Consider the following 27020-nt stretch of genomic DNA (forward strand, 5'->3'; position numbering starts at 1 on the left):
TATTGGAAAGGGAGATATTTCAAAGTAATATTTCCATACTAATTTGCTCTTTGATTGTATTGGTAGGATGCCTCCTGGCTCCTCTTGGCTCCATTTACCACAAATGGAGCATCATTCCTAGAAATACAAACTGCAGTGCTGTATATTTTACTGGAGTCCTGGAAAGTGTGTATCTGCTGCTGAATTAAGGCATTCATTTTTAAAATATCTGACTGGAGTTCTGCCTGCCTTTCTCAAAGAACAAGCTCTGCTAGTTTACCTGTAGTGTGACACACTTGGGCCTGCTTCCTTCATGACTGCTTTTTAGGGTTATTAGGAATTGGACTCGATGATCTCTGGAGGTCTCTTCCAACCCCTACAATTCTGTGATATGCTGACATAAACCACAAAATAGAAGTAGAAAGAGTGGGGAAAAAAAAGTACTTTTAAATGACAAAGAAAGACAGTAAGAATGGATAGGGAGAAGAATTTCACATAGTGAAAGCTAGACTTGCAGTGTAGCATATTTAACTGTATTGTTGAAAGAGAAGCCTAAAGTGTAAAGAAATAGCTGTGTAAAGATGAAAAAACAATCGGCAAATATTTACAGTAAATATAATTTCATTAGAAAATAGGTAATTAAGCCTTTAATTAAACAAATCTTGTTCTTCACTTGCAGAATTACAATCAGTGGAGGAAATGTAATAGCAAAATATTTTATTAAGAGAAAATGTGAGATTTTATTTTCCAATACAGAAAGTTGCAGTTGAAGAGTACACCATTAAAATTACGTAGGTTATCTGACTACATGTAAAGACACCCATATTGCAAATCAAATCGAAGAGCAACCTTTGTGTGTTATTTGTGGAAGTCCAGGAAACTTTCATCAGTTTACGTACTTTGAATGAACAAGATTTTTTGCAATGACAGTGTAAAGAGTCTGATCTTTTATTTTTATGACTCATGAGTCTTTCCTCTTTGATTCACTTTGAAGTATATCTGTATCTTAGTGCTTTTGAGGATAAGTCACTTTATTTTGAAAGAAGAAACAACTTTTTGTGGATTTTTTTTTTTAAATATATTTGCTTCTGTATATTTAAAATCCTGGATCTAGCAGGTGTCTTTCTACTTTATTTAATGATTTCTAAGTTCATATCTTTTAGAGCTGTAATACTAACTTAGGAATTGCAATTTCATTTAGAAAGTCATAGAGACCCAACAGAAAAAACACTTCTTTTCCCTTGAAATTGAGGTGACAAACATTTATTTGATTCCTAATATTCATAGAATTAAGGTTTTCCAAAAAAAAAGAAACATTTAAATTAACATTTAAACATCTTGACTCATTATGCTTCTATTTAGTGTATTTTTTCCATGCTAATGTCTATATTTGAATTAAGTTATGTGCTTCTTATAGCACGGCTACATGTACTATTTTATTCTGTCACATTTAGCAGTGTGATTTGGCAAAGTAACACCCAACTACTACTTACTTGAGTACTGACATTTATTTTTTAAATGTAACGTAAGGGTTGTGCATATGAAAGAGCTCATGAAAGTATCTACAGCATACACTTGTTATTTTTAACTATGGCCAGAGAACCTGTACTGTACAGCTGCCCAGGATTTTTCTCTTTTGTAAACACTATTCCCAACATGATATTGGATCAGTGTTTTCACAATGAGAGTATTTGAGTGTACAATAAAGTTGGAGAAAAAAAAAAAAAAGAAAGTAAGGAGGATAGCCAGAGTAGCAATGTAATAACTTTTTCTTTTCACACTCACATTTCTGGAATCCATTTTCCTTAAAGAAGGCTAACGTTAGAATAGTGCCAGAATTCCACATTACATGGTTTTGAGCTTTCTTTTGCAAATGTGAGGAATGGAAATATGGGTAAGGTATGCTATAAAACTTTCACTCATCCTAATTCTGCTCAGTAGTATTTAGAGCAAGGCACGCAGTATCTGAGCTGTGGGCATTACTTATGCCAACTAAGGATGAACAGGCTTAATCCTTATGAGAAATGAAGAGATGGAATTGGCCACCAAAATTAGTATTCCTAAGTTTTGAATTGCAAAAGAGCCAGGTGAGCAATTACTTAGAAGGATACAGAAAAAAATTGTACATGTCATAGAATCTCCAAGGTTGGAAAAGGCCTCTAAGATCACCCAGGCCAGCCATCCACCTGTGACCAGTATGTCCCACTAAACCATGTCCCTCAGAACAACATTTCAGTGTTTCTTGAACAACTCTGGGATTGGTGGCTCCACCACTTCCCTGGGCAGCCCATTCCAGTGCCTGGCAGCTCTCTTAGAGAAAAAGTATTTCCTAACATCCATACTGAATCTTCCCTGACACAACTTAAGGCCATTCCCTCTAGTCCTATCACTAGTTACATGGGAGAACAGGCCAATTCCCACCTCATCACATGTAACAATAGTAACAAATGGTTAACAAACAAAGATATTCTCTGGAATGCCTCATAAGCAAGTTCTTGATAACCAGTTACATCAAAATTCAGTGCTAATTCATGATTTTACAAACTTGTGCAGGATCTTCCCAATAATATGATTCATCAAGTAGCTATCAAGTCTCTCCCTCAAGAATGGCTTTGGTGTGAAACCTGGTGTGATGATGAATCTAAGAAAAAGGCTAAAACAATAGACTTGGTGAGTTGATTTTGAATTAAATTAGTTCTATAGATTAAAAAATTGATTGCAGTTTCTGTGGCTTTTGAGATACGCTTATTTTTGATATCATGGAGCCAGCCTTGCTGGAGGATATTGGAGCACTGGGCTGCTTTTGATAGATACCTGGATATATACAATTTCTTCTTTTCTCCAGCACCTTTCCTGTGTGCTCTGTAGAAAATTTGCTTATTTTGAAGCTGAAAACTTTGCCTGAAAATGAAGAGTTGCAATCTCTAACTGCATAGGAGCCAGGTTTTTTTTTTTACTTCTGTGCTTATATCCCCCGTTTTCTTTCATATTTAGCCGTATTATTGGAACTCTACTGCAGACTGTGAGTATTGTGTGCTGCTGCCTCTGCTGAACCCATTGTGCAAGGCTCTTTTTCTCTGTCCATTTCACCACTATAAACTGAAGATAATGCATAACTTATATATATCTTAAAAATCGTAAAGCTGAGGAGACATACTCACGTTTAGAAAGAAGGAAGCATCTCTGTTTGGGAATTGAAACAGAAAAAATTCTGCTTTGTCATTATTACCCCCATTCCATTTTTCCCCTCTTGTTCATTTCTTGTCACCTCCCGCTCTGCATGAGTGAACCTTTGGAGCCATAATTCTGAACAAAAACAGGCCGTTGGAATCTGATGCAAATATTCACTATGTAAATAATGTATTTTGTGCCTGTACAGTTAAAATAAGCTTTTTTGTGCACTAAACATGGGTAATCTCTATTCTAGAAAATGATATTATAAATGCTGACAAAAACACTTGTTAGGTGTGAGATCTGAGATAACTGAGAGCAAAAAAAAAAACGTGTTGAAGACATGGTATCTCTCTGGGCTGCTGAGAAATGCCTCTTGATATAAAATATGAAAATTTCAGCCAAATGTGGTGACTAGGAAATGTGGTAAGTAGCACTTCTCTCCAAAATATTTAAGATTTTTTGGTGTGTTGTTGACTTTTTACAACACTAAATTCTTTGTCAAGGTTCGTGATTTGCTGCAGTGTAGTTTTTGTCTGAAGCTTATTTCTCACATTGGAGTTATTTGCAGTCCATTTTTAAACACTCAGGTTATTGTCCTAATCAACACGTGGTTACCTGGCTAGTTTTTAACAGTAGTGTTTGGTGTTCTGCTGTGTATCTTCAGTGACACTGAGGAGATGATGACTTACAGTTCCTTCAGAAGCTGTTATTTTTGCATTGGCTTTGTTTACATTCACTGTGTTTTAAACTTTCAGTGCAACAATCCCCAAACCAAAGAACCAAAATTAGAGGCTGCTGCTCGAATAGTTCCAGAATGGGTTGACTATGATACTGAGATTCGAAAGTTAATACAGCAGATTGAGAAGGAGAAGAAAAGTAAAAAATCATCTTCTAAAAAAGGTAATTTACATTCATATTTATCTGTTACTTCTTTAAAATACTTTGTTTGAAACGAAGGTTGGGGTCAGTAGACATGTAAGTTGAGTTGTATTTAATAATTTTTCATCCTCTGTGAGAAATGGTCTGGGTTTTAAGAGTCGTGCGATGCTTCTTTACATGGGAGTTATGCTAAGATATGCTAAGGTGAAACAAACCATTTGTTTCATGCCGAAGTCCAAGAGGACAACATTTTCAAGTAGATCTTTCTTCTTAATGCTGTTCAGCAAGTGTAAATCCACAGTACAAATGTGGAAGATTTCTAAAGTAAAGGACATTGGCTATTCAGAAGGGTACCTTAGGATGGGTAGAAAGGTGCAATGAGTACGGTCGGACTTCCAACTGAAACTGAGGATTTCCAAGCACAGAACCAAGAAGGGAACCATTTGGGAAGTGCCATTTGTCTCATCCTTTTCACTCCTGACTGAGCAGAACGTTTTCCTTCCATTTCTCTGTGCTCCCCGGTTAGCAGTCAGTCTCCCTCTATGCACCCCTCCTTCTAGATGTTACTCCCCCTCTCCAGAAATGCCCATGTCCCTATCTGCTTGTCCAGCACGTTTCTCTTTCTTCAGACTGCAGTTTTCCTGCTTGTATTGGTCTCCAGTCTTGAGTCAGAGAATAAATTCCCTTATCATTACAAAGAATTCCAAGTGGTTGTTATTTATTTGTGAAATCTTTGGTCTGCGTGTGGCAAGCCTCTAAAAATGAAGTTTGTGTCACTGAATTGTGTTGGTAATAATAACGAGGCAGGAAAGGGCTTTCTCCATGTTTTACAAAACTAGTCGATAAGTTTCTACATGCTTGTGTTTTTAAAGATTTTTTTTCCTTTTGTTACAGGCTTTAAGCACGATGAACTTTAGCACTGTCTGTAAACAGTGATGGTGACAGTGTACTGTCTTCTGCAAAGGATGGAGTGGAAGCCATGGAAGTTGCCTTGGCACTATTTGTAACACTCTGTAATGTAAAGTGAAATATTTTGTAACTTATGGTGTTATTTAAAGAGTTTTACATAAGAAACAGAGACCAGAAGGGAGAAATCCACAGGTACTTGGTTTTATTTAAGTCAGTAGAGTTGCTTTTGTTATTTCTTTGTTTTTCTTTTCCTCCTCTAGAAGACAATCTGCCATGGGGATTTTAGAGTATAAAGAATGATGTATTCAGCTCTTCAAAGACGCACTGCCTCAGCAATTGGGAAGGGGGAGGAGGCACTAAATAGTTATATGAAAACTGTTTTATGCAAATTACATTCATTTAGTCTAATGTATTTAAACACAAAGAATTTTGGTTATACGTCTATAGTTTTTTTTTCCTGGAGGAATGCTGTGGTCACAAGCCAAATTCTCATTGTAGCCAAGATACAATATAAAAAAAATAGCTTGGGTAATTCAGACCACACAGATTCACCTTTGAAGCTTACCAAAGTCAGGAATATAATTTTCTATTCATGATACAGGATTACTGCCCTCTTAGCTAATTTGGGAGAATCCTTTCTGATTCTTGGGCTCCCTTTGTCACTCAAATAGTATGACATTAGATTCCATTGTGTGGTTTTGGTTAAGAAAGGTCAGAAGGTCCGTGCCTGAGAGCTGTATCCACTCAGTTTTGACTATCATTATTCTGTCCAGAGTTTAAAGTAATAAAACACTCGACTCATTTTTCACTCTCAGTGGTGTCTACTGTTATTTTATCAATACTCACTCAAAAAACTGTTGCTCGAATGGGCTGTCAGTACATTTTGATTGCGCAAAAACTGCAGTGGAAAATTCTGGCAGTACACATTTGCAAATAGGAAAATGTATTTATGAAACTGATATTTGGTGCCTTAAGTACATATCATTTCATTTAATTTGTGCTGGTTTTAAAGCAGGCTGGATATAACCACAAATTCTTCCATGAGCTGTTTAATGTAATCTTTCAATGTAAGTGCTTGTAATTATAAAAGATAATGTAATTTGCACTAAGTGGGTAAATCCAGCGTGAGTTGCATCTCTCTGTACCTGTAAATAAGAGCATAAAGGGTAAGAAAAATGGAGCACATTTTGTATGCAGTCATTGTGCTCGGGTGTAGGTTATTTGAAATTGCTTCCCTTAAGTGCAGGTATTTATAATCTATTTATAATGCTTTCCTGACATTCATCAAGTCTCAGTAATATGAAACATGCAAATTTTTTTTACAGGCATTTATATATTACGTTGTATTACCTTTCTGCATTTTGAATAGCAGTTTAAACGTCAGTATGGATTTTCAAAGGTCTGTTGTGGGCATTTTATTTGTATGAAGTACCCAATAGGATATTCCCTCTGAAATCCAGCAGTGTTAATCAATCAGCCAATACCAATTTCCATTCCCTCTCCGTCACCACAATGTTTATTTTGTTGCTCCTGTTCTCTTGACAAGTAATGTAATCCAGAAGAACACTGGACAGGAAGTGAAACATGTTGGAACCTAACAGAACATAACTATGTATGCTGGTGTTTCTAGAACACTGATGCTGCTATACAGTTAGTGTGTAACAGGAAAACAACTGTTACTCTCCATATAAAGGGAAAAACTGTCTGCGATCTGCTTCTTTACAGTTTTTGAGCAAGGCTAGAGGAAAAAAAGCACTGTTTTCTCCTATTTAGCATTATGCAATGAACATTAAATGTTTGGTTCATGTCAAGGAGCTCGTTTCTAGAGTCAGAGAATGCCTCTTTACCCCACTTACTGATGGGGTAATGTTATCTAATTTTACTCGTGGGAGAACTGCATTCCCAGTGCAGCGTTCTGATTGTGAAAGGACAGTGGGATACTTTTCTTACTGCCTCTTATTCAGGATTTGTGTTTGGAGTGACACACTGACTCCTTTGGTGCCATAAGAATACTCTCATGTTGCAGGCCGGTTTGGGCTCCTGGCACAGCAGGCATTGCCCTGCTGACGGCTGGACACATCCTCCCTGCAATGGGGAGGAGTCTCCTGCAAGGCTGCCTCTTAAACTCACACCTGTGTTAGCTAATACTTCATTCTGCACTTCACAGACCAGAGCTGTGACCCCGCAGCACTTTCTGACTTTTCTCAGCTTCCTCTGATGAAAGTCTCAATCTGGTTTGTCAATTCCTCACTTGAAGGCACAGCTCAAGCAGTTAAAACCATAATCAGCACTGCTGTATCTCCATTTCTCTCTACCATTGGAGCTTTCAGTTCTGTTTGAATTCTCACTCCTTCAGATGAAAGAAACATCCTGCAGCCTCTCACTGGCTGTTGCCAACTCACATAAACAGCTTCCTGTTGCTGCACTCCTAAGTGCAGTGCTCCTCTACCAGATTCTGGGCTCTGATGACTGCAAAATGTGGATTTATAAAAGCATTCAGCCTCAGTTTCGACTTACCCTGTGGAGGCACTGCACTGTAAAGTCAGTTTCTCAGTCTGGTTCCATTTACATGGAACTAACTCTCCTGGGAGCCCTCTGAGGGCAGGGCCTGCTCAGTACTGCCACAGAGAGCAGAGTTCAGCACTGCCCTCCACTCCCTGTGAGGAGCTGCAGCCACCACCAGGCCTCCCCTCAGCTCCTCTGCTCTGAGCACCAGGGGACCACAGTCACTCTTCAAACACCCTGCCCTCCTGTATCTCTGTAGCCCTGCACTGGCTGCACACTAATAGCTTTATGCCCTTACATCATTGCCCCAAAGCTGCACCCAGTGCTGGAGGTGAGGCTGCACAGCACAACAACCCCACCCCTCAGGTGGCATTGCTGGGCCTGACGCACCCCAAGCTTATATTTACTCTGTTAACTCAGCCCTATTACAATGCCTTGCTGCAGCCTGATGACTTCTGCACCAGTAGCAGTTATAATTTACCCCTAAGCAGCATTACCACCACCCTCCCACAGAATACCACCTTTCCACACTAGAGAGCAGGATGAGAAAAGAAGAGCAGACAAAGACTCACCACAGTGCTTTCTTGTCATCATAAATATCTTTATTGTGAAAAATACCATAAAATAATTCCCACCGTTCTAGAAAAAAACAGTTCTTGCTTTTTAGATTTCTGATTTAATATAAAGACATAATTTGATAAATCTCAGGCTAACTTTACTTATCCTTCTTAAAATAAAACAAAATTTGCAGTGGGCAAAGAAAAAATTCTCCCATTTTTTCTTTTTTTTTTTTTTATGGACAAGAGTGTGTATTACAGAGCAAACAAACCATACCTTACAGTAAGGCACTTTTAAATACAACCAACCTGCTATGCTATACTGGCTGATGCCCAGCAAAGCTCCTACAAATCACAGCCCAAAACAAAAGAGTAATTCTCATTCCAAGCACCGGGCTGGAGGCTGAAATGATAACAAGCTTTAGCTTTTATTTTTTTTAAGCTAACAGGTTTTCTGTCACAAGTTCAAGCTCTTATGTTTATAATTCACTCTGCATCCAGTTTAATACTGATTTACAGCACATCAGTACTAAGCATACCTCAAAGCAAGATAAGCCACAGCTCACCTCCTTCATTTTAAAACAAGTTGGGAAGTGGTTTAGACAAACTGCAAGACAGAATTCAACACAAAAAGTGTGCACCGCCACAGAGGCCCGTTGCTGTAACGATGCTTCATGCACATCTCAGGCTTCACAAACTACTGCGACTGACTTATTTCAATGTTCAGTTACTGAACATTATTGCACTACAGACACCCATTATAAATAAAAAGGTGAATTCAGCTTCCTCATACGCAGCACGCGCCATCAGCGCTCAGTGCAGTACCAGCACTCAACTGCATCACTGCATCTGAAACTCCTTGAAACATAACAGCTTCTCCTTTCTTTCTAGGCACAGTTTTGTCTTTCTCTGTTGTCAGAAGCACCTTAGAGCTCCCAGCCAGCATCCGCTTGCTTAGCAGTGCTGGTGTGTGTGAGCAGCAGCTGCTTGGTACCAGAAAGCCTCATTCTCCTTTGTCATCTTTTTTCTTCATCTTTCAAGAGTTATCTATGAACAGCATTCAAGCATTAATCATCTCCCACTGACTGGATTCAAGCTTTCCCCCCAGAAAATAAGCAGTTTTCCCTTTGCAACACATTGTCAGAATTAAACATAGTCCTTTCTGTTCCTGACTGCTTCCACCCTACAGAATCATCTGCTGCATTAGAGAAAGGAATATGCACAGCTCTGATACCAATTCCTTTTATGAACAGTTTACCTATGAGGGACCACCTTATTCCTTTCCAAAAAAAAGAAAAAAATTAAAAAGGAAAATATCTCTCAGCCATAGCTTTTAAAACAGAGGAAGAAGAATGATAAGAACAAAAAGCTGCACGAGGGCAGTCCTTCCACATGTCACATTTGCAGCACTTCTCCAGCACACAGAGTGACTGGCTGTGGTATTTATTGCTACTTCCTGCAGCTGAACACAGCTCTATCTACAAAATCACCATGTATTGCTTACAGTGCTCATTAACGAGTATTTAAACCAGCTCCTCCTACAGTGAGCAAGGTGGTACAGAACTGCTGATGCCAGGCAGTGGCCAGCACACAACCACACAGCTGCATACCGTGAGCCCTTGGCTCTACTGCACCACAGCAAGGGTGCATCAACCAGGGACTGTGGCTCAGAACTGGATTCAGCTTCATGGTGAGAAAAAACATGTGGGAGAGCTGCTTGGACCAGCTGGCACCACAGGACAGCATCTGGGCAAGGGCTGTGCAGTGAGTTCCTATGCCTGGGCCCCAGAGATCCATTGGGAGCCCCCAATGACCTCAAAAGGACATGAGCAGCATCCTGAGCTGCTACTGAATTTAAACAGAAACACTTCAGATGTGTCAAAAAGCAGAAGCCAAACTTCTAGGAAGTCATTCAACTTGAACATATCTGATGCTGAACTTTAATAGGATGCCGCAGTGCTTTTGTACCATCAACTACTGGAAATCCCCCCACACACACACTCTTCATCAGCCTGAAGATAAATTTCTGCTGACCAAATGCTGGCCTTTAAATTGCTGTTGAAAAAACACTTTCCAAAGCCACAGTTCGGTTTGTAAACTACTTGAGGCAGCAGAAAAGGGCTGTGCTTCAAAAGCAACTGCACTTACAGTAATTAAAGTAATGTACACATACACTTTCAGACAGAAGATTGCATTTGCTTTGACTGAGGCTGCTCTTGCTCTTAAATGCCTCTAACTGAAGTGAGAGAAGATCCCTACTGACTGATTGTAGTTTTCCAGTTAAAATTCAAGTCAGTCAATTAAAGAATTGAAATTTTTTGCATTCTAAGAACGCAACTGCTGGTGAAACTCATCAGTAATTTCAACATATTCAGTTAGAGAATGAGAAGACCAGCTCACCTGCAACAACTGCAGCCCTAGGAATGCCTCCCATCTCACACAGTTCCATACTCCAGTTTTGCCCACGTACAGAACTATACCAGACTTCTGGCCAATGCAAAGTCAGACCTGGTACACAGGCAGCTGTTTCTGCAGCACTGTGGCTGTTAACAAAACATAAAATTGCTTCAAACTACTTCACCACTAATTCATTGTGGTACCACCCAACAGAAAGGAAGCTGTACCACATGGGGAAGGCAACAGCTCGCATTTTATTCCTGCAGTTCACATACAGTCACCTCACAACCTGTGCTGGCTTGGAGTTTATGTACAGAGAAGTAACAAATTGCTGTAGAGGTGGGAACATCACATGGTGCTGCCTTGCCCAGATCTCAACCAAATACGTTGTTAAAGTGCAAACTCCTCAAAAATGATGCTTAAACATTCAGAATCACAGCAACTATCTCCAGAAGAAAACAAAACAGGTTTGTTTTTTTTTTAAACTTTCATATTTAACAGTTGCAGCCAAGAAAATTACCCCAATTAATCTCAGGTTAATGAAGAAGGTCAGCAGATATTTTCAAAATCATTACTGACAAATGATCCTCTTTGTAAGAGATTGCTGGGGCTCAGTCAGTAAGCAGCCTCCTCCCCCTCCCTGTGGCACTGCCCACAGTAATACAATGGGTGGTCACAAGGTTTTCCTTTAAAGAATACTGAGAAATGAATCGTTCTGCTGAGCACAATGACAAACAATTTGTTAACGCAGAGACTATTTTAACTACCCTTTCCACATTTATTAGGCCCCAATTCAAAAAAATATTTACATGCATTTTTACCCTTAAGCATATACTTGAGTCCTAAAGCTGCATTTAAAGTGTTGTCCTAAATAGCCTCTTGTTGTTTATTCCCATGGATGGAAAAAACACATCTCCTGCATATCCACAACAAATACATAGGCAGTAACAAAACCCTTATTCATTCAACCTCCCCCCACCAGTATAAGCTTGTCAAGCTCACCACAAATTTGCTTCAAATACTAAAAGAAAGAAGTAGCCTTCTTCTAGTGCAGTAAGACTCTGGGTTAAGGACAACATTAGAAATTAAGATTTTGGGTCTTGAACTGAGAGAGTTTTTATTTTTTTGAACAAATTAAGTAAAAAACAGCAGCAGCCACCTGAAACAGTCCTGGCTCTAACTGAAGTGAAATTTGAATGTAAATGGTCCTCCTCCAGAACCAAAGGGGTTGAATCCTTGCCAAGTGTTCCAGTTCCTGTGGAAGGGGTTGCCCCCACCCTGCTGACTCTCTGCATCCAGGGGGTCCTCCCCTGCATCAAACTTCCGCCTCATTTCTGAAGGAAACAAAACCAAAGTGAAATGAAGGCACTGTAGTGAGGGCAGCAACACAAAGCATCTCTGATGATCAGTTAGTGACCAGAATCCCTTTTCTTGCCCAGTGGGGTTAACATCAGAAACAGTGTCAAGGAGAAACCAGATGAATGTACCCTCAAGGTGATAATATTACCAAACATTTCCAGAATAGAAAATCTCTGGTTTATATATATAAATTATAAACAAAGATTGCATTAACACAGGAAAAGGCTTTCTACTAACCATAAGAGTTTGTAATGCAGTTCACTTTTTGACCCCTCCTCTGAAAGTCTGAGCCCATCTAACCAATTATCACTTAGACAATCTGCTTAGAAAAGCTGAAGATGAAACAAGAGTCTCAGACATCCACCCTTTTATGTGCTTCTCTTTCCAGTAATCATACAGGGAAGAGTTTAAAGACAGAAATCTAAGGGATGGCTTTGGTTGAGCAATTTTTTTTTTTTTAAACTTGTTTTGAAAAGAGGAGGAGGAGAAAAGTGAGCTAAGATAACTACACATTGCCTCATTTCCTATTACACTATTTAGATTTCATGGCCCAACCCACCAGCTTATCTCTTGGTAGGATGGACACCAGATCTTGTGATCTCCACGCCACAGAGTCACTGTATTCCCCACCTTCTTTCTACCCTCAGGACCTGCCAGACTTCATCTAAATTTAGTTTGCATCAGGAAAAGATATATTTGAAATAATCATTTTTCAAGTTCATTTTAAGCCAAAGTCTCTGAAACACAATAAATAACTCCAAGATTTTCTCTTCACACAGTGGACTGGATGCAAGTATGAGCACAATGCTTTCTCAAGATGGTCAAGAGATAACAGAAAAGGGAAGCTGTAATGTTTGTTATAACTTACACTTGCTGCATTTTTACAGTTCCATAAAAAAGTAATAAAGTGAAGCCACTGTGTAGTACAATTATTACCTGGATCAGTAAGGACTTCCTTAGCAGCTGCTATATCAATGAATTTTTTCTCTGCTTTCTTCTTTTCTTCCTCACTCTGGAAGTTGTCAGGGTGCCACTGGGATGCCAGCTTTCTGTAAGCTTTTATGATTTCTTGCTTTCTAGCATTTCTGGATAGATAAAATTACAGGTAACTTAGTCTTCTAACTGATCCTACAACACAATACTGAATCTAGAGGTTTATTTTAAACACTGGAAGAGTAATTAAAGGCATTGGGAAAATGATGAGAGGCTACTTAATCTTCTGAATATGAAACTGTAGATTTATATAAGAACAGAGGTAGCAGAATACAACTTAAACAGACTCATCCTTCCTTTCTCTGGAAGCATTCAAGGCCAGGCTGGATGAGACTGTGAGCAACCTGGTCTAGGAGGTATCCCTGCCTATAGCAGGGAATTTTGGAACTAGATGATCCTGTAGGTCTCTTTCAATCTAGACCATTCTATGGTTCCGGGTTTCCTTTACCATCCAGAATTTACTCTTTGGAATGATGCTATTGCAAGTTTTTATGCACAGTAAAGTTTCCAGTCTGAAGAATTTACAGTAAGGTGAGCTACAAAAAGCATGAGTAGGAACTGGATTAGTTCATGGTTACAAAGATGACCAATTATAGGTTCAGAACTGAACATTTGTTTGGTTGTCATTAAAAACAGAAGCCATTAGTTTTTTCCCAGGTTAGTGGCAGAAACGTTTTAGATACCTCTTTTACTCAGTCTTTTCAAACTCTTCCAATCTACTCTAATATCTGCCACAGTTTTATTTTTTTATTGCTTTCAGTAATTCTTTCCAGTCTTTATTGTCTTCCCAATTCATTCACAATATATTTGATCATACGTACGAAGGATTTCTTGCCAAAGACTCATTTCCTTCTTGCCCCCTGATAGTTACTTTCCTTTCTTTCTTGAAGAATTTTGAACAAATGCCACTGAAGTACTTAGCACTGCTCATATAGTACAGCAGGGAAGTGAAAGCAGTAAGACAAAAACTAAGCTGCAGCAGAACAAAGGCAAACCATCAACTCCAGATAAGCTAGTTTAATAATCAAATGTAATGTCATCTTCTCAAATATTAACATCTTACCTTTTTACTCCTAAAATTTTATAGTAATCTCTTTTCTGTGATTGCTTTAACATCCTCTGAGCTCTTTCTAGCCCCTCTCGAATTTGTTGATCATTTTCACTATTGGCTTGAGCTGTTTCGTAGTCTTTAATAGCTTTAAAAAGAAAGAAAGAGGTAACATTTCACAAACCTTGATTTAAACAACACAATCACTTTCCAAAACTGAACTTTTGCTACTGCAGTTTATAAACAGTGGAACTTAGAACTTCAACTTGCCAAGTATGCTTCTTTAAATTAGGCAACAGAGAAGACACTTAACGTATAACTTAGGTAAGTTTCTTTCTTTAGCTTCACCACGTTTTTGGGAAAGACAGAAGAGGTTATTAACAGCTGGTCAGAACACTTTCTAGATATGAGAACACGTGAACAGCTAGGCTTGGGATGGAAATGAAATAAAGTAGTGAGTTTCAGTGACTAGAAATGGGAAAGCCAGCTGCACAGCAGTAGTCTCACACATTGAGGGATCTATTACACAGAATCTTAATATTCCTTCTTCTCCACCTTGTGCATTCAAGCATCACAATGGCTTCTTCCTCTACCAGCAATAAAGACAGACAGACTTCAGATTAACAGTACGTTCATCTACACAAACACCACAATTATTAATTGTATTTCTCTATTTTCTTTTTATGCCTCTCTATAAAAATATTGCTGCAGACAGCCATACTTTAAGCTCTGTGTGTTTTGTCCCCCACCTCCAAGGCGTAGGTTCTCTCATTTTATTTCATGGGTTACATTTGCCAGGAACAAAAGCATGAGAGGTGTTGTAATGCATTTCTGAGTTCCACAAAGACATCATTTTTTTCTTTTTCTTTTTTTAATGTAAACCATATTATTATTTTAAAGTGGTAACCAAAAGCTTAAAATACCAATCTTTGATATCAGCATTTATCAAGGGAAGCTACTGTTGAAGCCTCTAATGAAGCTATTCTTCTTTCACTGTTAAAATCCTCAAAGTCTCATTTGCAGATCCAAGACTCCTAGGTTTCTCAAGTTAGACAAAGTACTTGCATCAGATTATTTCCAAGCAGCTGCTATTTCTCAGCAGGTGTTACATTTGTTTTTCACTGTTTCTGAGCAAGACAGCAGGAAGTGCTAATGAATTTGTACTACTCAGACACTGCAATCTTATTTTGTTATTGAGAGAAATTCCAACTACTTCCAGTGCCCAACAATTTCATCTGTTGTTAGAAACAGAATTTCTATTGATTTTTATATCACCAAACATTTGTTGCTTCAACAAGCTATTTTGCTCTATGCTGATTTTTTAATGATTTGTCCACTCATTAAGAAAAAAGAGAGCCTTTGCTGATATGTGTGCCTAATTTATACTGATGAAACTGATAAAAATATATGCAAATGCAGGGAATTTCATTATGTTGTTTTACCACCTCAATAATTTTAAGCACTAATGTACTTCATCTGCTTCACATCCAATCACACCATCCCAACAAATGTGGATCAGATCATTCAGCTTTGCTGAGCACCACAGCATCTACAGCATGCTCTACTGCTGGAAGCTGAGCTCTTTAAGGGTCAGTGGTTTGCATCAAACACATTAGCTTTCTCTTTTTAAAAGCTCACTCCCTTATTTAAAGGTTGCAGACATTAAGAACATGAGAAGGTGTTTTTGTTGTGATGCATGCTGCTGAGATACAGCACACAAATTACATTATGCACTTCCTTTCCACTGGAAGACGCTCCAGTTTTGCTGCTATTCTCCAGCATGGGACTGTTTCTCATTCAGACTTGAACTCCATCCATCTACAGGGCGAGGGTTGGAAGCAGGTGCTTTTGAAGCAAGATGATGGTTCTCTGATGGCTTAGAAGAGACTTATTACCCATTCAAGGCATGCTGTGTGAGATATTTAATCAGTTCCTCTCATTCACCACTTCTAAAAGCACTAATACCTCATGAGCTAACACAAGAATTATCACTGCTTCTTACTGGCCTGCTGCTTTAGAGAACATCTTATCTTCCTTTCATCCGGTCCCGTAACGCCAAGGGAACAATCAGCTTTGAGTATCCATTTCAATTTAAATATTTTAATCAAATCTAACTCTCTGCTTTCAGTACAAGAGTCTTCATAACCTTTGAAGTAGCAACTACATTGTATTTCTAAACATCTCAGCTGTCTTCCCTTATCTTGCCTAACCAAGACTAGCCATTATTCCATATGCAGAATTAATTTTCTAATCAAACATGAGTATCTGTAGATAATGCATGTCCATGTAAAATCTGTTAGAGGAGTAATTACAGTAGTAATGCTCTTCTTGAAACAGGGACTGTCTCTTTGAGAGAAAGAAGATTTCCTGAGCAATTTTGGAGCAGTGTGTGTTTTTTTCTCTTAGAAAAGATGTGTGCTGGATACTTCACAGACTCATGTGCTTATAGGGTAAGCCAGAAAAGGACTCATCACACATCTGTCTTCACAGACAATCCCTGAATCTCATATGATTATGAAGTAATTAAAACCATTTAATGGGAATCAGAACACAGCTATACATTCTGAAGTACGTCTTGAAAATTTAACAATAATCTCCTTCAAAGTTCTGAATTATAAGTATTTTGAAATTTCCTGTCCTTAAACAGGAGACAGGTGCCTACAGCTTGAAATTTTCTTGAAGGAAGAAAGAGAATCAATCTACTACCTTAATATGAGACTATGATTTTAATTTTTCCATACTGTTCCCTGAAGCAGAAAGGAAATAACCATCATTTTACAGCAGTTAAAAGTGAAGGATAAGTGAAGATACCTTCAAGCATATTAACATTAACGAACTAAACTGTTTATGAAGGCACTGTTAGAAAGAGGAGTATAACTACAACCATCTGACTACTATCAAGGGCAGAGGGAAGGCAAGGGATGCACTAATCAACAAGGATTTGGAGGAGCACAGTTCCACTTGAGTTTGGTGATCCCCAAGAGCCAGTCCAGTCCAAGTCTGGGTGCTCCAGCCCAGGAAACAAGCTTTCTCATTGTAAGCCATGCCTTTGCATAAAGGCCATCAGTTATTTTCAGAAACGCTGCTGTATTCCACCTTCTCTTATAAGGATCAAGGAGGCTTGGCAGCAACAGCAGAAAAGGACTGGCAAGCTTCTGAAGCACAAAGCCTACAGAGCTGATAATGGCAACTACTTGAAGCCTGTACAGCCCTCATTACACTCTGTTTTCAAGTACTTGAGTCAACGAGGCCTAAAAAAGTAAAGTAAAAAGCACATTTCATTTTTGAAGTTCACTTCAAGAGGTGAACAATACCTTCTCTCAGTGATTAATTTCTCAAAAAGACAAAAAAATCTGAGCATACCATTAATGAGAATAGTTGTCTCATTAATGTTTAAAATGAAGAGGGCCTTTTTGTTCAGTTGTAAAGCTGACAACTCAGCATCAGAATACGGAAAAGGAAAGCTTTTTTATAAGTATTAAAATGAATGGAACTAGTTTTCCAACAGATCTAAAGCCTACAAGTCTCTTCTGCTATCACATTTGACTGAAACAGTCCAAGGCTTCAAAAACTGCTGCATGAATGAGCACAGGAGGACAGATAGATGGTGTAAGTCTTCTTAAGAATGGCTTTGTGTGGAAATATATAGTACATTAGCATGTAGTACCCTGAAAGATGCTACATTACATAATAGAGACAATTACTCAGTCCCTCCTCTGCAAGGTTGAATATGGAGCAATAACATTCCCATGGTACTCTGTCTTAAAGGAAGTGAAGTACAGCCAGTGGGTCCAGCACAACCCCAGCAGACATTCGCCACTTTGTCACTTCCCTGCTCTAGAGGTGTTTTTTAGCCTCAATGCCTACGGAATATCCACAGAGCTGGGTGCAGGAAAAAAAAAAAATAGTCATCACGCAGCTTGTGTACTCTTTGAAAGGGAAGATTTCAAAGGGCATTTGCAACCACTTGGAAAATGAAGACTGATAAGGCTGTTCATGTAGGCAATTTTCAGCAGCAAGGACACCTGCTACAGAGTGGGGGAAAGTCCAGATGAGGCAGCTGACTTCTGTTATCTTCTCCGTAAGCTATAAGGAAATCCAGAGATCTCAAATTCAACTCCATCATCCTGGGCCACACAAGGAAGCAGAACTGTAAACTGGGATCTCCTCGTAATATTTGCTTTTACTTGTAGACAACACCTTCACCATTCATCCAGTTTGTAGTACTACATAGTTGCTTTCTCACAGCTAGCCCTAAGAGATCCTTCCATCAGAGCCATGTCAGCACAATTCCACCATTCTAACAAAGCAAGGCTCCACAGGAACCTCTTCCTACACTCTTCCTACACATTTTCCCTCTTTAGCAGTTACTCTAATACAGCTTCTCTTACAGTGCATATGCACACCAGTAACAATTGCACTGGTGATTCATGCAATTTGGTTCTCCACATGTCCTCAGGATGCTTTGCTGGAAACTTGACATCTCTCAAAACATCTGATAGCCCATTCCTCAATACACCTGAAAATTCAGTCGAAAAAAGAAACTTTGAGGCACTTCTTGGTATGTTTCTACACACAACCCAATGGTAAGGGCTGCCAGTCTGCAAGCTCAATGGAAAGCAAAGCCCATACACAAAATGCAGCCTCAAGCAAAACCAGCTTACCACTCTTGGCAGCACTAAAGAGATCCATGGTGGTGAAACAATGGCCAATATCTTCCTCTATGGTGAGCACGTAGTAGGCAGGGTACAGGAAAATCTCCTTTCATGCTATCGTCTAAAAACATTGTAAGGAGCTCCAAAAATGGGTCTACGTGACCCTAATTATAGTTATCTGTCATCTAGAAATGCAATTGCCTAACAATGCTGTTGAAATAAATAAATGTTTGAGTCTGAATAAGCTGCACGCCCTCACAAAAGATCCCAAACATAGCCCACTGTAGAAAGACAACTCTAGATAAAACAAGTGCATACCACTTCTACTAATCAAGACAAAATTAACAGCACATTTTCCTAAATCTACAACTGTGCTGATTAGAGATAAACAACATAGTGCAGAATCAAAGCGCATGTTAAAAAATTTTGAAACACTGATTGCAAAGATGTACAAAATGCATACAAGTGTACCTTCTTCGTAAAGGTCTTCCAGCAAATAAGCTTCTGCTCTGTCTTTCAGAGCATTCACATTGGTTGGTTCCATTTGCAGAACTTGTGTACAAACTGTTATGGCTTCCGTAGCCTGCTGATTCTGAAAACGAGAAAGGAAAACGAGATAAACGGGTGGAGTTATGCTTTTTGTTTTTGAAGAAATTTGGAGAGAAGTGGAGGCAGAATTACCTTTGATAAGCAGTGACAGATCCTCTCTTTGGCACGAGTAGCATAAACTGGGACATCTGGCTCAGTTTTCATTACAGAGTCATATTTACTGATAGCATCTTCATATCTGTTTTATAAAGCATAAGAAGTCACTACATTTCATACTATTAAGACAGCCGTAATTTATTTAAAATGTAATTTGGCTACACTAGTCTTAAAGATGTGACGTAAGGCAACATTATGAAGAAAAATTTCAGCCACTTTAAGATTTATATTCCCATTCCCTTCAACAAGAGCAGGTTGCTGGTTTTGCAGAACGATCAGGTTTCTGCAAAAAGACCATAACTGCCATTCCTCAGTGTGCACAAACAACAGCATTCTGATTTGCTTTCTGTCCAATACATGCCTCTGCACTTGTGGTGGAAAAAGAAGAAAACCATCCCTCTCTGATGTCTGAAATGGATAAGTTTGGAGCACTACTGCGAGCACTGTCCTATTTGCCTTTAGTACCACTAATAACTCCCCACTTCTCCCCCGCAAAAAAAACCAAACAACTCATGCCAGCTTCAGTCAAGAAGTTGTTTTCTCCCTACTTTCTCAGCAAGTCACAAAGGAAAACATATTTTTGCTGTAAGGGTTTAAAGACATTCAAGTTCCACAGTTAATAAGAAACAGATTAAAACTCTCACCCAAAAACACAAATGTGTGATTGAACTCATAGGCTGCTATGAACTAGGAGGAAGCAAGCTCTCAGAAGAGTCCGTGAAAATGTGCTGATACTGGATCAAATAAAAAACTAGAGTAAGAGCCCAAATGGACTGAATGAAATTAATGAAACTGTCCTCACTTGTGCTGATTCGCATTCCTGATGTACTTCCTTTTAAAAAGTCATTCTGAAAATGTTTAATCACTTGTTAGAGCTCCTTACAGTTGGATGTTGTGCCATCTGGGAACACGTAAAACCAAAATGAAGCATGAACTAGAAGAACACAGTAGAACTGAACAGGGTACATAAGAGAAGCCTATGAACCAGTCTCATTTTAGCTATCGAGGCACTGCAGAATTACCTGTGTTTTTAGTCCAAAGATGAAGTCTTACACTACCTGAGAGTTGGTAAGTTTTATCCCTACCTTCACCTTAGTACCTGCTCCATAAAGTATGCAAAGATTAGACAGTAGCATCAAAAAGAATTCAGAATTGACTACATGAATCAATGTAATTTGATTGTAATTTGATAGCTGTGCTCAGTTATCCACTTCAGCTAACAGATGCAAAAAGCAACACTTAATCAGCTCCTCAGTCGATAATTTGTTGACACCTCAGCACTCACTTTTTTCTTTTTTAATACAATGAACACTTACCTGCCTTCTCTGATGAATTCCTCTGCTGACTCAATCTGCTTATTGAGTTTCTTTACTTGTTTATAGAGAGAGAAACATCGCTTATGGTCTTGGTCAAGCTTCAGACACTCCCGGACTTCACTTTTCACAGGAGAGAAGAAATATATTATGGAATTTAATCTGGAGACACAATGCAGCATTTATAAGCTGTCCAAACAAGAGTTTATTTCTTCGCACAATCTTCCCCTTCATTCAACTATATTATCATTTATCATAAGCATTTATCAAAGCTTAAGATCTGGTTATTATAAAGAGGAAGCCCATTGTGGATTTCAGAGGACAAAAACAGCACTTCCCATGATCATTAGGATAAGTAATAGTAGCTACCAAAAAAATCACCACAGAAGTAAGCTACAGACATCAGATTAAATATACTCTGGAAATGGGACCTCTAAGGCAAACAAGCCAACTATTTGATGTTTATTAAGATGAATATACAAAAAAAAAATCTTTGACCAGCTGTAAATTCAATTTGTGTAACATTAATCAAGCACAGTTTTTTTTTTTTATCCACCAGCCCCTGTCATACACTGCAAAGAAAAGAAAAAACCTCAAGTTTTTTTTTTTTCCAGTAATGCATCTGGCATCAAGAGCTTCACAGAAACCACTTGTATACAAAAAGATTATACCATTTGTACAGCTGAGCACAAAGAGAATAATGTTAGCAGTGTGGATCAGGCAAGCGCAGTTATCTGCAGGACTGACTAGGAATGTATGGCAATACCTTCAACTGAACAGGAATGAAAGGGTAAACAAAAGTCTTGCAGCTCCGCTTCTGGAAAGGAGCTTCCCTTACTAGGTCCAGATCAGAGCTGCTGTTCCATCCAAAAACCAGACACTGTAGCTATTTCAGAGTTTATCATGACTTTCATCGTTACGTCTTGTTTCAGTTCTTACAATTACAACAAACATAAAAAAATTACCTGAGTGATAATTCATGGTCCCCCAGCTGATAATATATTCTGCTGATTTTATAGAAGGCTTCAGTGTTATCACTCTTTAATTTGGCAGCAGCTTTCAAGTCACTAATTGCTTTGCTTGGCTCCCCTTCCTTTATATAACACTCAGCTCGAAGTTCCCGTAGGTCTGCATCCCAAACACAAACCTTGAGAAATCAAAATTAAAGCTTGATTTTGGTCCGTAACAGTTCACTTCTCTTCCTCCCCATCATAAGAAGAATCCCATTAAATTTCATTTTGCCAACTGCAATAGCATATGGTTCAAGTTGCATGCAGAGTGCATAAAATTAGCATCTCTGCTTCCTGGTGGATGCTGTGATGCACCTGCCCAAATAGAAAACAAAGGCCTGAAAAATTTCTAAATGATTTAATGAGCTCACACAGGGAGACAAATTAAATCTACTGGCCCTGTTTAAACTGGGACAGTCTGCTGAGCCTCCAGGGAAGGATATCAAAATCATAAATTATTACAACTTCTCAAAAGAATGCAGGTAAACGAACTGCAAAGACCAAGCTGTCAGCTGTCCTTTAGAAAGAGGCTTGCAGGTAAACTTCAGCTACGCAAGACACGACCTCAGTACCTTCATTTTCAAGATTTACACAGAATTAACCATGTTAAAGAAGGACAAAGATAATTACTTACAATAAATTAGGACAGGCAATTCCTTTTTACAGGATTTCTTCTGGGTTATTGTTTGCTTTATAAACTCTGGTTTTAGAGAACAAGACTTTTCTACTTCTCTACGCTCCCTCCCCACAAATGAACTCCCACATTTTGGCAGTTTCTTCACCAAAAGCTCACGTTGTAAACTCCAAATGAATTATTTTAACATGCATGTAAAGCATCACAGCATTTAACTGTCATTTAATATATTTCTATATGACACACCAAGTGCCTACAGACTGAGTTATTCCACATAGACTATCAGGCTACTTTTATTGAGTGGGATTCAACAAACACATCCTAAGGAAAAGGCTGAGAATACAGGTAGCAATATACATTTTGAACCTTGTGATGCTATTGATCTTTAATTATTTTGTTTCTCGAGACAAGAGAAGTACTCACTTCTTAGTAACAAACAACCCTTTACCAAGTTTTGTATTCAGCACAAATTGCCTGCGTTATTAACAAAGGAGAATCTAGATGAGAAACACACGTCTCCTTCATTTGCAAAACTTACTTAGAGAATAAGTTCCCCCACCACTCCTGGCTCCTTCAAGAATACTGACTTATAGAAAAATGGAGAATGATCAAGACAGCTGCCCACAACAGAAGTTTGGTTGAAGCTATATCTTTACCCATAACTACAATGATCTCTTTAAAATACTGTTGCAGTCAATGCTCTACGCTCTCCAATTCAGAATGATCTCACTGTGCTCAGTAAAGTGAGGCCAATTACATAATGCATCTTCTCATCAGTGAAAAAGCTAAACAAAAAAATACACAGACAGGAGTCCCTATTTCCTTTCTACTGTACCACAGAATAGTAAGGGTTGGAAGGGACATGTAGAGATCACTGAGTCCAACCTCCCTGCTAAAGCTGATTCCCAGCAACAGGTTACTGCCCCAGTGGACAGCACCGTTTTACATAACACTTACTGCCAAGATTTCATCAAGAAGAGGAATTGCAGCTTCATAATCCTCTTGCTGGTATGCAGACAATGCTTGTGAATACAGGCGCTGAAGCTCATCAGATTTTGTCAGCTGAGTTTGGGCTTCTTTTTCCTCATTATTGCTGGGATTGGATTTGAGCTGAAAACATTAATATGAAGAGAGACTGAATTGCTTGCTCAAAAATCACTTTGTTCCATTAATAATCATAACATGGAGAACTGATTAAAGGTGCAAATAATGAGAGTTCTAAAATCCCACCAGAAGTGTTTCCAACTCTAAATTCCAGAGAGCATTTTAAGTTTTGATACAAGACATCAGAAGTTCGAAAATTCTTAATTCTTTCCCTCACTCTGGATTGATCACTCACCTTTGGACAAATTAATACACAACCAGAGTTTCTTTCCATCAACCTTAGGAAGTACTGGTCCTCTCAATGGCAACCAAGTTAATCTTTCTGCAGACAGTTATTAAATACAAGATTCCTCAGCATCAATACGATCACATATCTCACTTAAAGCACAACACATAGAAACAACTGCAACACGTCACAGATAGTATTACTGGAGACTACAGCAGCAAGGCTTCAGTTGGTGGAAGGGCTTACTGGGATCAGCTAGGAATTCAGGTACTTCATATGTGGTTTTACACAAGCCTAAGGTTTTGTCTATAAAGACTAATTTCTTCCCTCTGACCAAGAAGTTGCATTTTACTTGCATCCATTTATTTAGGCAGCTTTGTATTTGCAAAGAAGTAAATCAAACAGCTCTCAGAGCAACTCTGCTACTGGAACTGGAACAACAAATAAGGGCCAGGAAAAATCTCATCCATTCCCTTGCAAAGCCAGAAGTCATACATAAAATTAATACAGTTCGACAACAGCAGTAGCTTCACACTTACAGCTGATCATTATGATTTCCAGAACTTCAGAGGGGGCGAATCAGTAGGACTTCAGGTTTTTTTAGTTTTGTTTTTAAGTCAAAACTTGCACTACCTGGTATTTTATACACAGAATGCCAATTGAAATTACCATATCCTCAAAGTCACCCTGTACTTTTTCCTCTCCTCCTGGATCTTCAAGTTGCCTCTTCCTTTTTTTCCTGAAGATTAAGTTCTTCGAATGCTCATACGCTGTGCTCAAGTCTCTAATGTAATTCAACATTACTCCTCAGAACTCCTTCAACAGAATTCCCCTGGTTCTAACACTTAAGTATATGAAAGGGTGGAACATGAGAAGCACGACCAGGTCTCACCTCTGTCTTAGATGCCTTATATAAAGTATTTCTGTACCTTATGAAGTTGTTTCATTTTATTTTGGCAGAAATCAAGTTGTACTTAGACCTGAAAGTACTCCTTTACCCCTTTACACTGTTTCTCTGCAAGAACAGAGGAAGGCATTCAAAGAGTTTTGTCCTTTGTAGGTTGACTCCTAATACACGTTTCAAAAAGCTTTTCTCCTAGTTAGAACAGAAATTCTGCTTATAAACCCTCACCAGCATGCATCCTCATTCTCTCCCAGCACTGGAAAATATGACAGAGGCAAATATTCACATCTGTGATTTTAAAAGTTCAAAAGATTAGAAACCTTCTTTAAGTTCTGAATTCTTTCGTTCCATGACTGACCCAATTTTCTCCTTCAATTTTTTCAGCATTATTCTTTTAAAAATTAAAGAACTCTTTTCTACAAATAAGCTTTATACATTTCAACTTATGGTAAGTGCACTCCTTAGACATGCTGTATGTTTTTGGTAAATTATTTGGACCAAACCACCAGTAAAATAGGAAAAGCAATGCTACAATCATACAGACAAATCAAACTGTATTAGAGATCATTTAAGTGAATATGAGATAGTACAAACTGTCCAGTTAAAGCAAAGGCAAAAATGCTCTATATATGACAAAAATATACACCCACAGCTCTTAATAATTGCTTTGTGTACTAATACGTTGTCTTCATCAGTCATGTTAATTAAAACAAAAATTAAATCTCTTCATTAAGCACCCAGGGAAAGCAAGAAATAAAACACAGTCATTTGATACTCTAATTTTGGTTTATTTTCCAAGTTCCTTCTGTCCTTCTGCCCAGTAATCAGAAGACTATCACACTACTATTGATAACAACATTTCAATTATTCATCCTTTTTCTTTGCAATGGTAAAGCTGGGACAGACCACCTGCTTGCACTAAGGACGTAAGATTTCCTAGAAAGGAGTAAGGTATTAAAGAAATCTCACTTCAGCTGAGCTAATACATTATCTAAAGCAAATCTAATAGTTCTCTGCATGCTCATCCTAAGCTATGCTCTGCAAGCACACTGCTAGAGGTGAACATGTTCCAGAACACAGCCACTGCTTTTCGGCATAGCATCCTTTGCTGTCTTTGATGTTTACTACATTTGGATTAGAATGCTTAGTTGCAGTTTAAGTTACAGCAACAAGCATTAGCCATCTGTTACAGCTGCTTTCATTCACTACCAAAAAGAAAAAACAACCCCAAAATTATAATTCCTTTAGAGAAAACAGAGGCCAGCATATGGGAATGGTTTTGTTATTGTAAGTAATTTTCTGTTGCAGATTTACCACTTATAGGTGTTGTTTTATTGTCTAATCTCAGTAAAGTGGAGAACCATCCCACAGCAAAAAAACCCTTCCTTTCCCCCCCACCCAGCTGAGAAAGATTAAACAGAACAAAAGCATCAGCCACATGACTTTAAAGCGGAGCTTTAAATGCATTTACACATGCATCTTCCACCTCTCCACTGCTCATAAGGAAGCTGGCATATACAGCACTTCATCTCAAAGGCAAGAATCAAAACTTTGCTGTACTACCATGCTGTATTCATTCCAGGATAGTGGAGAAAAACATATTAGGAATTCAATTCAAACTCAACATTTTTCTTGTTTTTCATGCTTGTGAATACACTGATAATGAAAGTAAATTGATGAGGCTTGTGAAAGATCACAGATCACCACGGTTAGAAAAGACCTTCAAGATCACCCAGTCCAACCATCCGCCTACCACCAATATTTCCCCATTAAACCACATCCTTTAGTACAGTACCTAACATTTCTTGAACATCTCCAGAGACAGCGAGTCAACCACCCTGGGCAGATCATTCCAGTGCCTGACCACTTTTGGAGAAGATATCCAACCTGAACCTCCCCTGGTGCAACTTGAGATCATTCCCTCTTGTCCTGTCTATAGTTATGAGGGAGAAGAGGCCGACCCCCACCTCATCACAACTTCCCTAGTTGTAGAAAGATATAAGGTCTCCCCTGAGCCTCCTCTTCTCCAGATTGAACAATCCCTCAGCTGCTCCCCATTAGATGTGTGCTCCAGACCTCTCACAGCTTCATTGCCCTTCTCTGAACACACCCCAGGGCTTCAGTGTCTTTCCTGTAGCAAGAGACCCAGAAGTGACCAGAGCACTCAAGAAGCAACCCTGCCAGAGCTGAGTATAGGAGGATTATCACCCCCTGCTCCTGCTGGCTGCACTATTCCTGATACAAGCCAGGATTCCACTGGTCTTCTTGGCTACCTGGACACATTGCTGGCTCTAATATTTAGCTGAGCATCAACCATCAATCCATTTCTTTCACACGCTCTTCCATCCACTTTGCCTCAAACCTGTAGTGTTGCCTGGGGTTGTTGTGGTACGACACAGCACTTGGTCCTGTTGAACTTAGATGTTTCAAGAGAGGGCTGCAAGAATCTCTGTAGCTTATTAGAGATCAAGACACTGATGCACACAAGAACAGAACACAAAGGAAAGCTCTGCACTGGCAGAGCAATATATTAGCTAACACAGCCATGATATTAGACAGAAAAACAGGAAGTATTTAAATACATATTTTACTCTTTACCCAGGAAGCTACAGATGATCATATCATGAGAGAAACATTCATGGTTAATGTAATGTAAAGTTTAAGAGAAC

The 27020-nt window shown here is 38.8% G+C and overlaps 2 protein-coding genes across 2 annotated transcripts in view; one reads left to right on the plus strand and one right to left on the minus strand.

Moving 5' to 3' along the window:
* Positions 1 to 6862, plus strand: part of UGGT2 (UDP-glucose glycoprotein glucosyltransferase 2) — a 78112-nt gene extending 71250 nt beyond the window's left edge. The window contains exons 37-39 of the mRNA XM_031610613.2: positions 2533 to 2649; positions 3909 to 4053; positions 4927 to 6862. Coding sequence (XP_031466473.2) covers positions 2533 to 2649; positions 3909 to 4053; positions 4927 to 4949 — 285 coding nt within the window. The 3' untranslated portion in view covers positions 4950 to 6862. The remainder of the gene's footprint in view (positions 1 to 2532; positions 2650 to 3908; positions 4054 to 4926) is intronic.
* Positions 6863 to 8026: 1164 nt separating this feature from the next.
* The window catches only part of DNAJC3 (DnaJ heat shock protein family (Hsp40) member C3), a 32033-nt gene continuing 13039 nt past the window's right edge, over positions 8027 to 27020 (minus strand). The window contains exons 5-12 of the mRNA XM_031610612.2: positions 23075 to 23227; positions 21439 to 21620; positions 20477 to 20596; positions 19137 to 19242; positions 18927 to 19047; positions 13816 to 13948; positions 12696 to 12844; positions 8027 to 11734 (exon numbers count right to left, since the gene is read on the minus strand). Of these exons, the coding sequence (XP_031466472.2) occupies positions 11577 to 11734; positions 12696 to 12844; positions 13816 to 13948; positions 18927 to 19047; positions 19137 to 19242; positions 20477 to 20596; positions 21439 to 21620; positions 23075 to 23227 (1122 nt within the window). The 3' untranslated portion in view covers positions 8027 to 11576. The remainder of the gene's footprint in view (positions 11735 to 12695; positions 12845 to 13815; positions 13949 to 18926; positions 19048 to 19136; positions 19243 to 20476; positions 20597 to 21438; positions 21621 to 23074; positions 23228 to 27020) is intronic.

The sequence above is a fragment of the Phasianus colchicus genome, chromosome 1 (assembly GCF_987193195.1).
Source record: "Phasianus colchicus chromosome 1, bPhaCol1.hap1.1, whole genome shotgun sequence".
NCBI lineage: Eukaryota > Metazoa > Chordata > Aves > Galliformes > Phasianidae > Phasianus > Phasianus colchicus.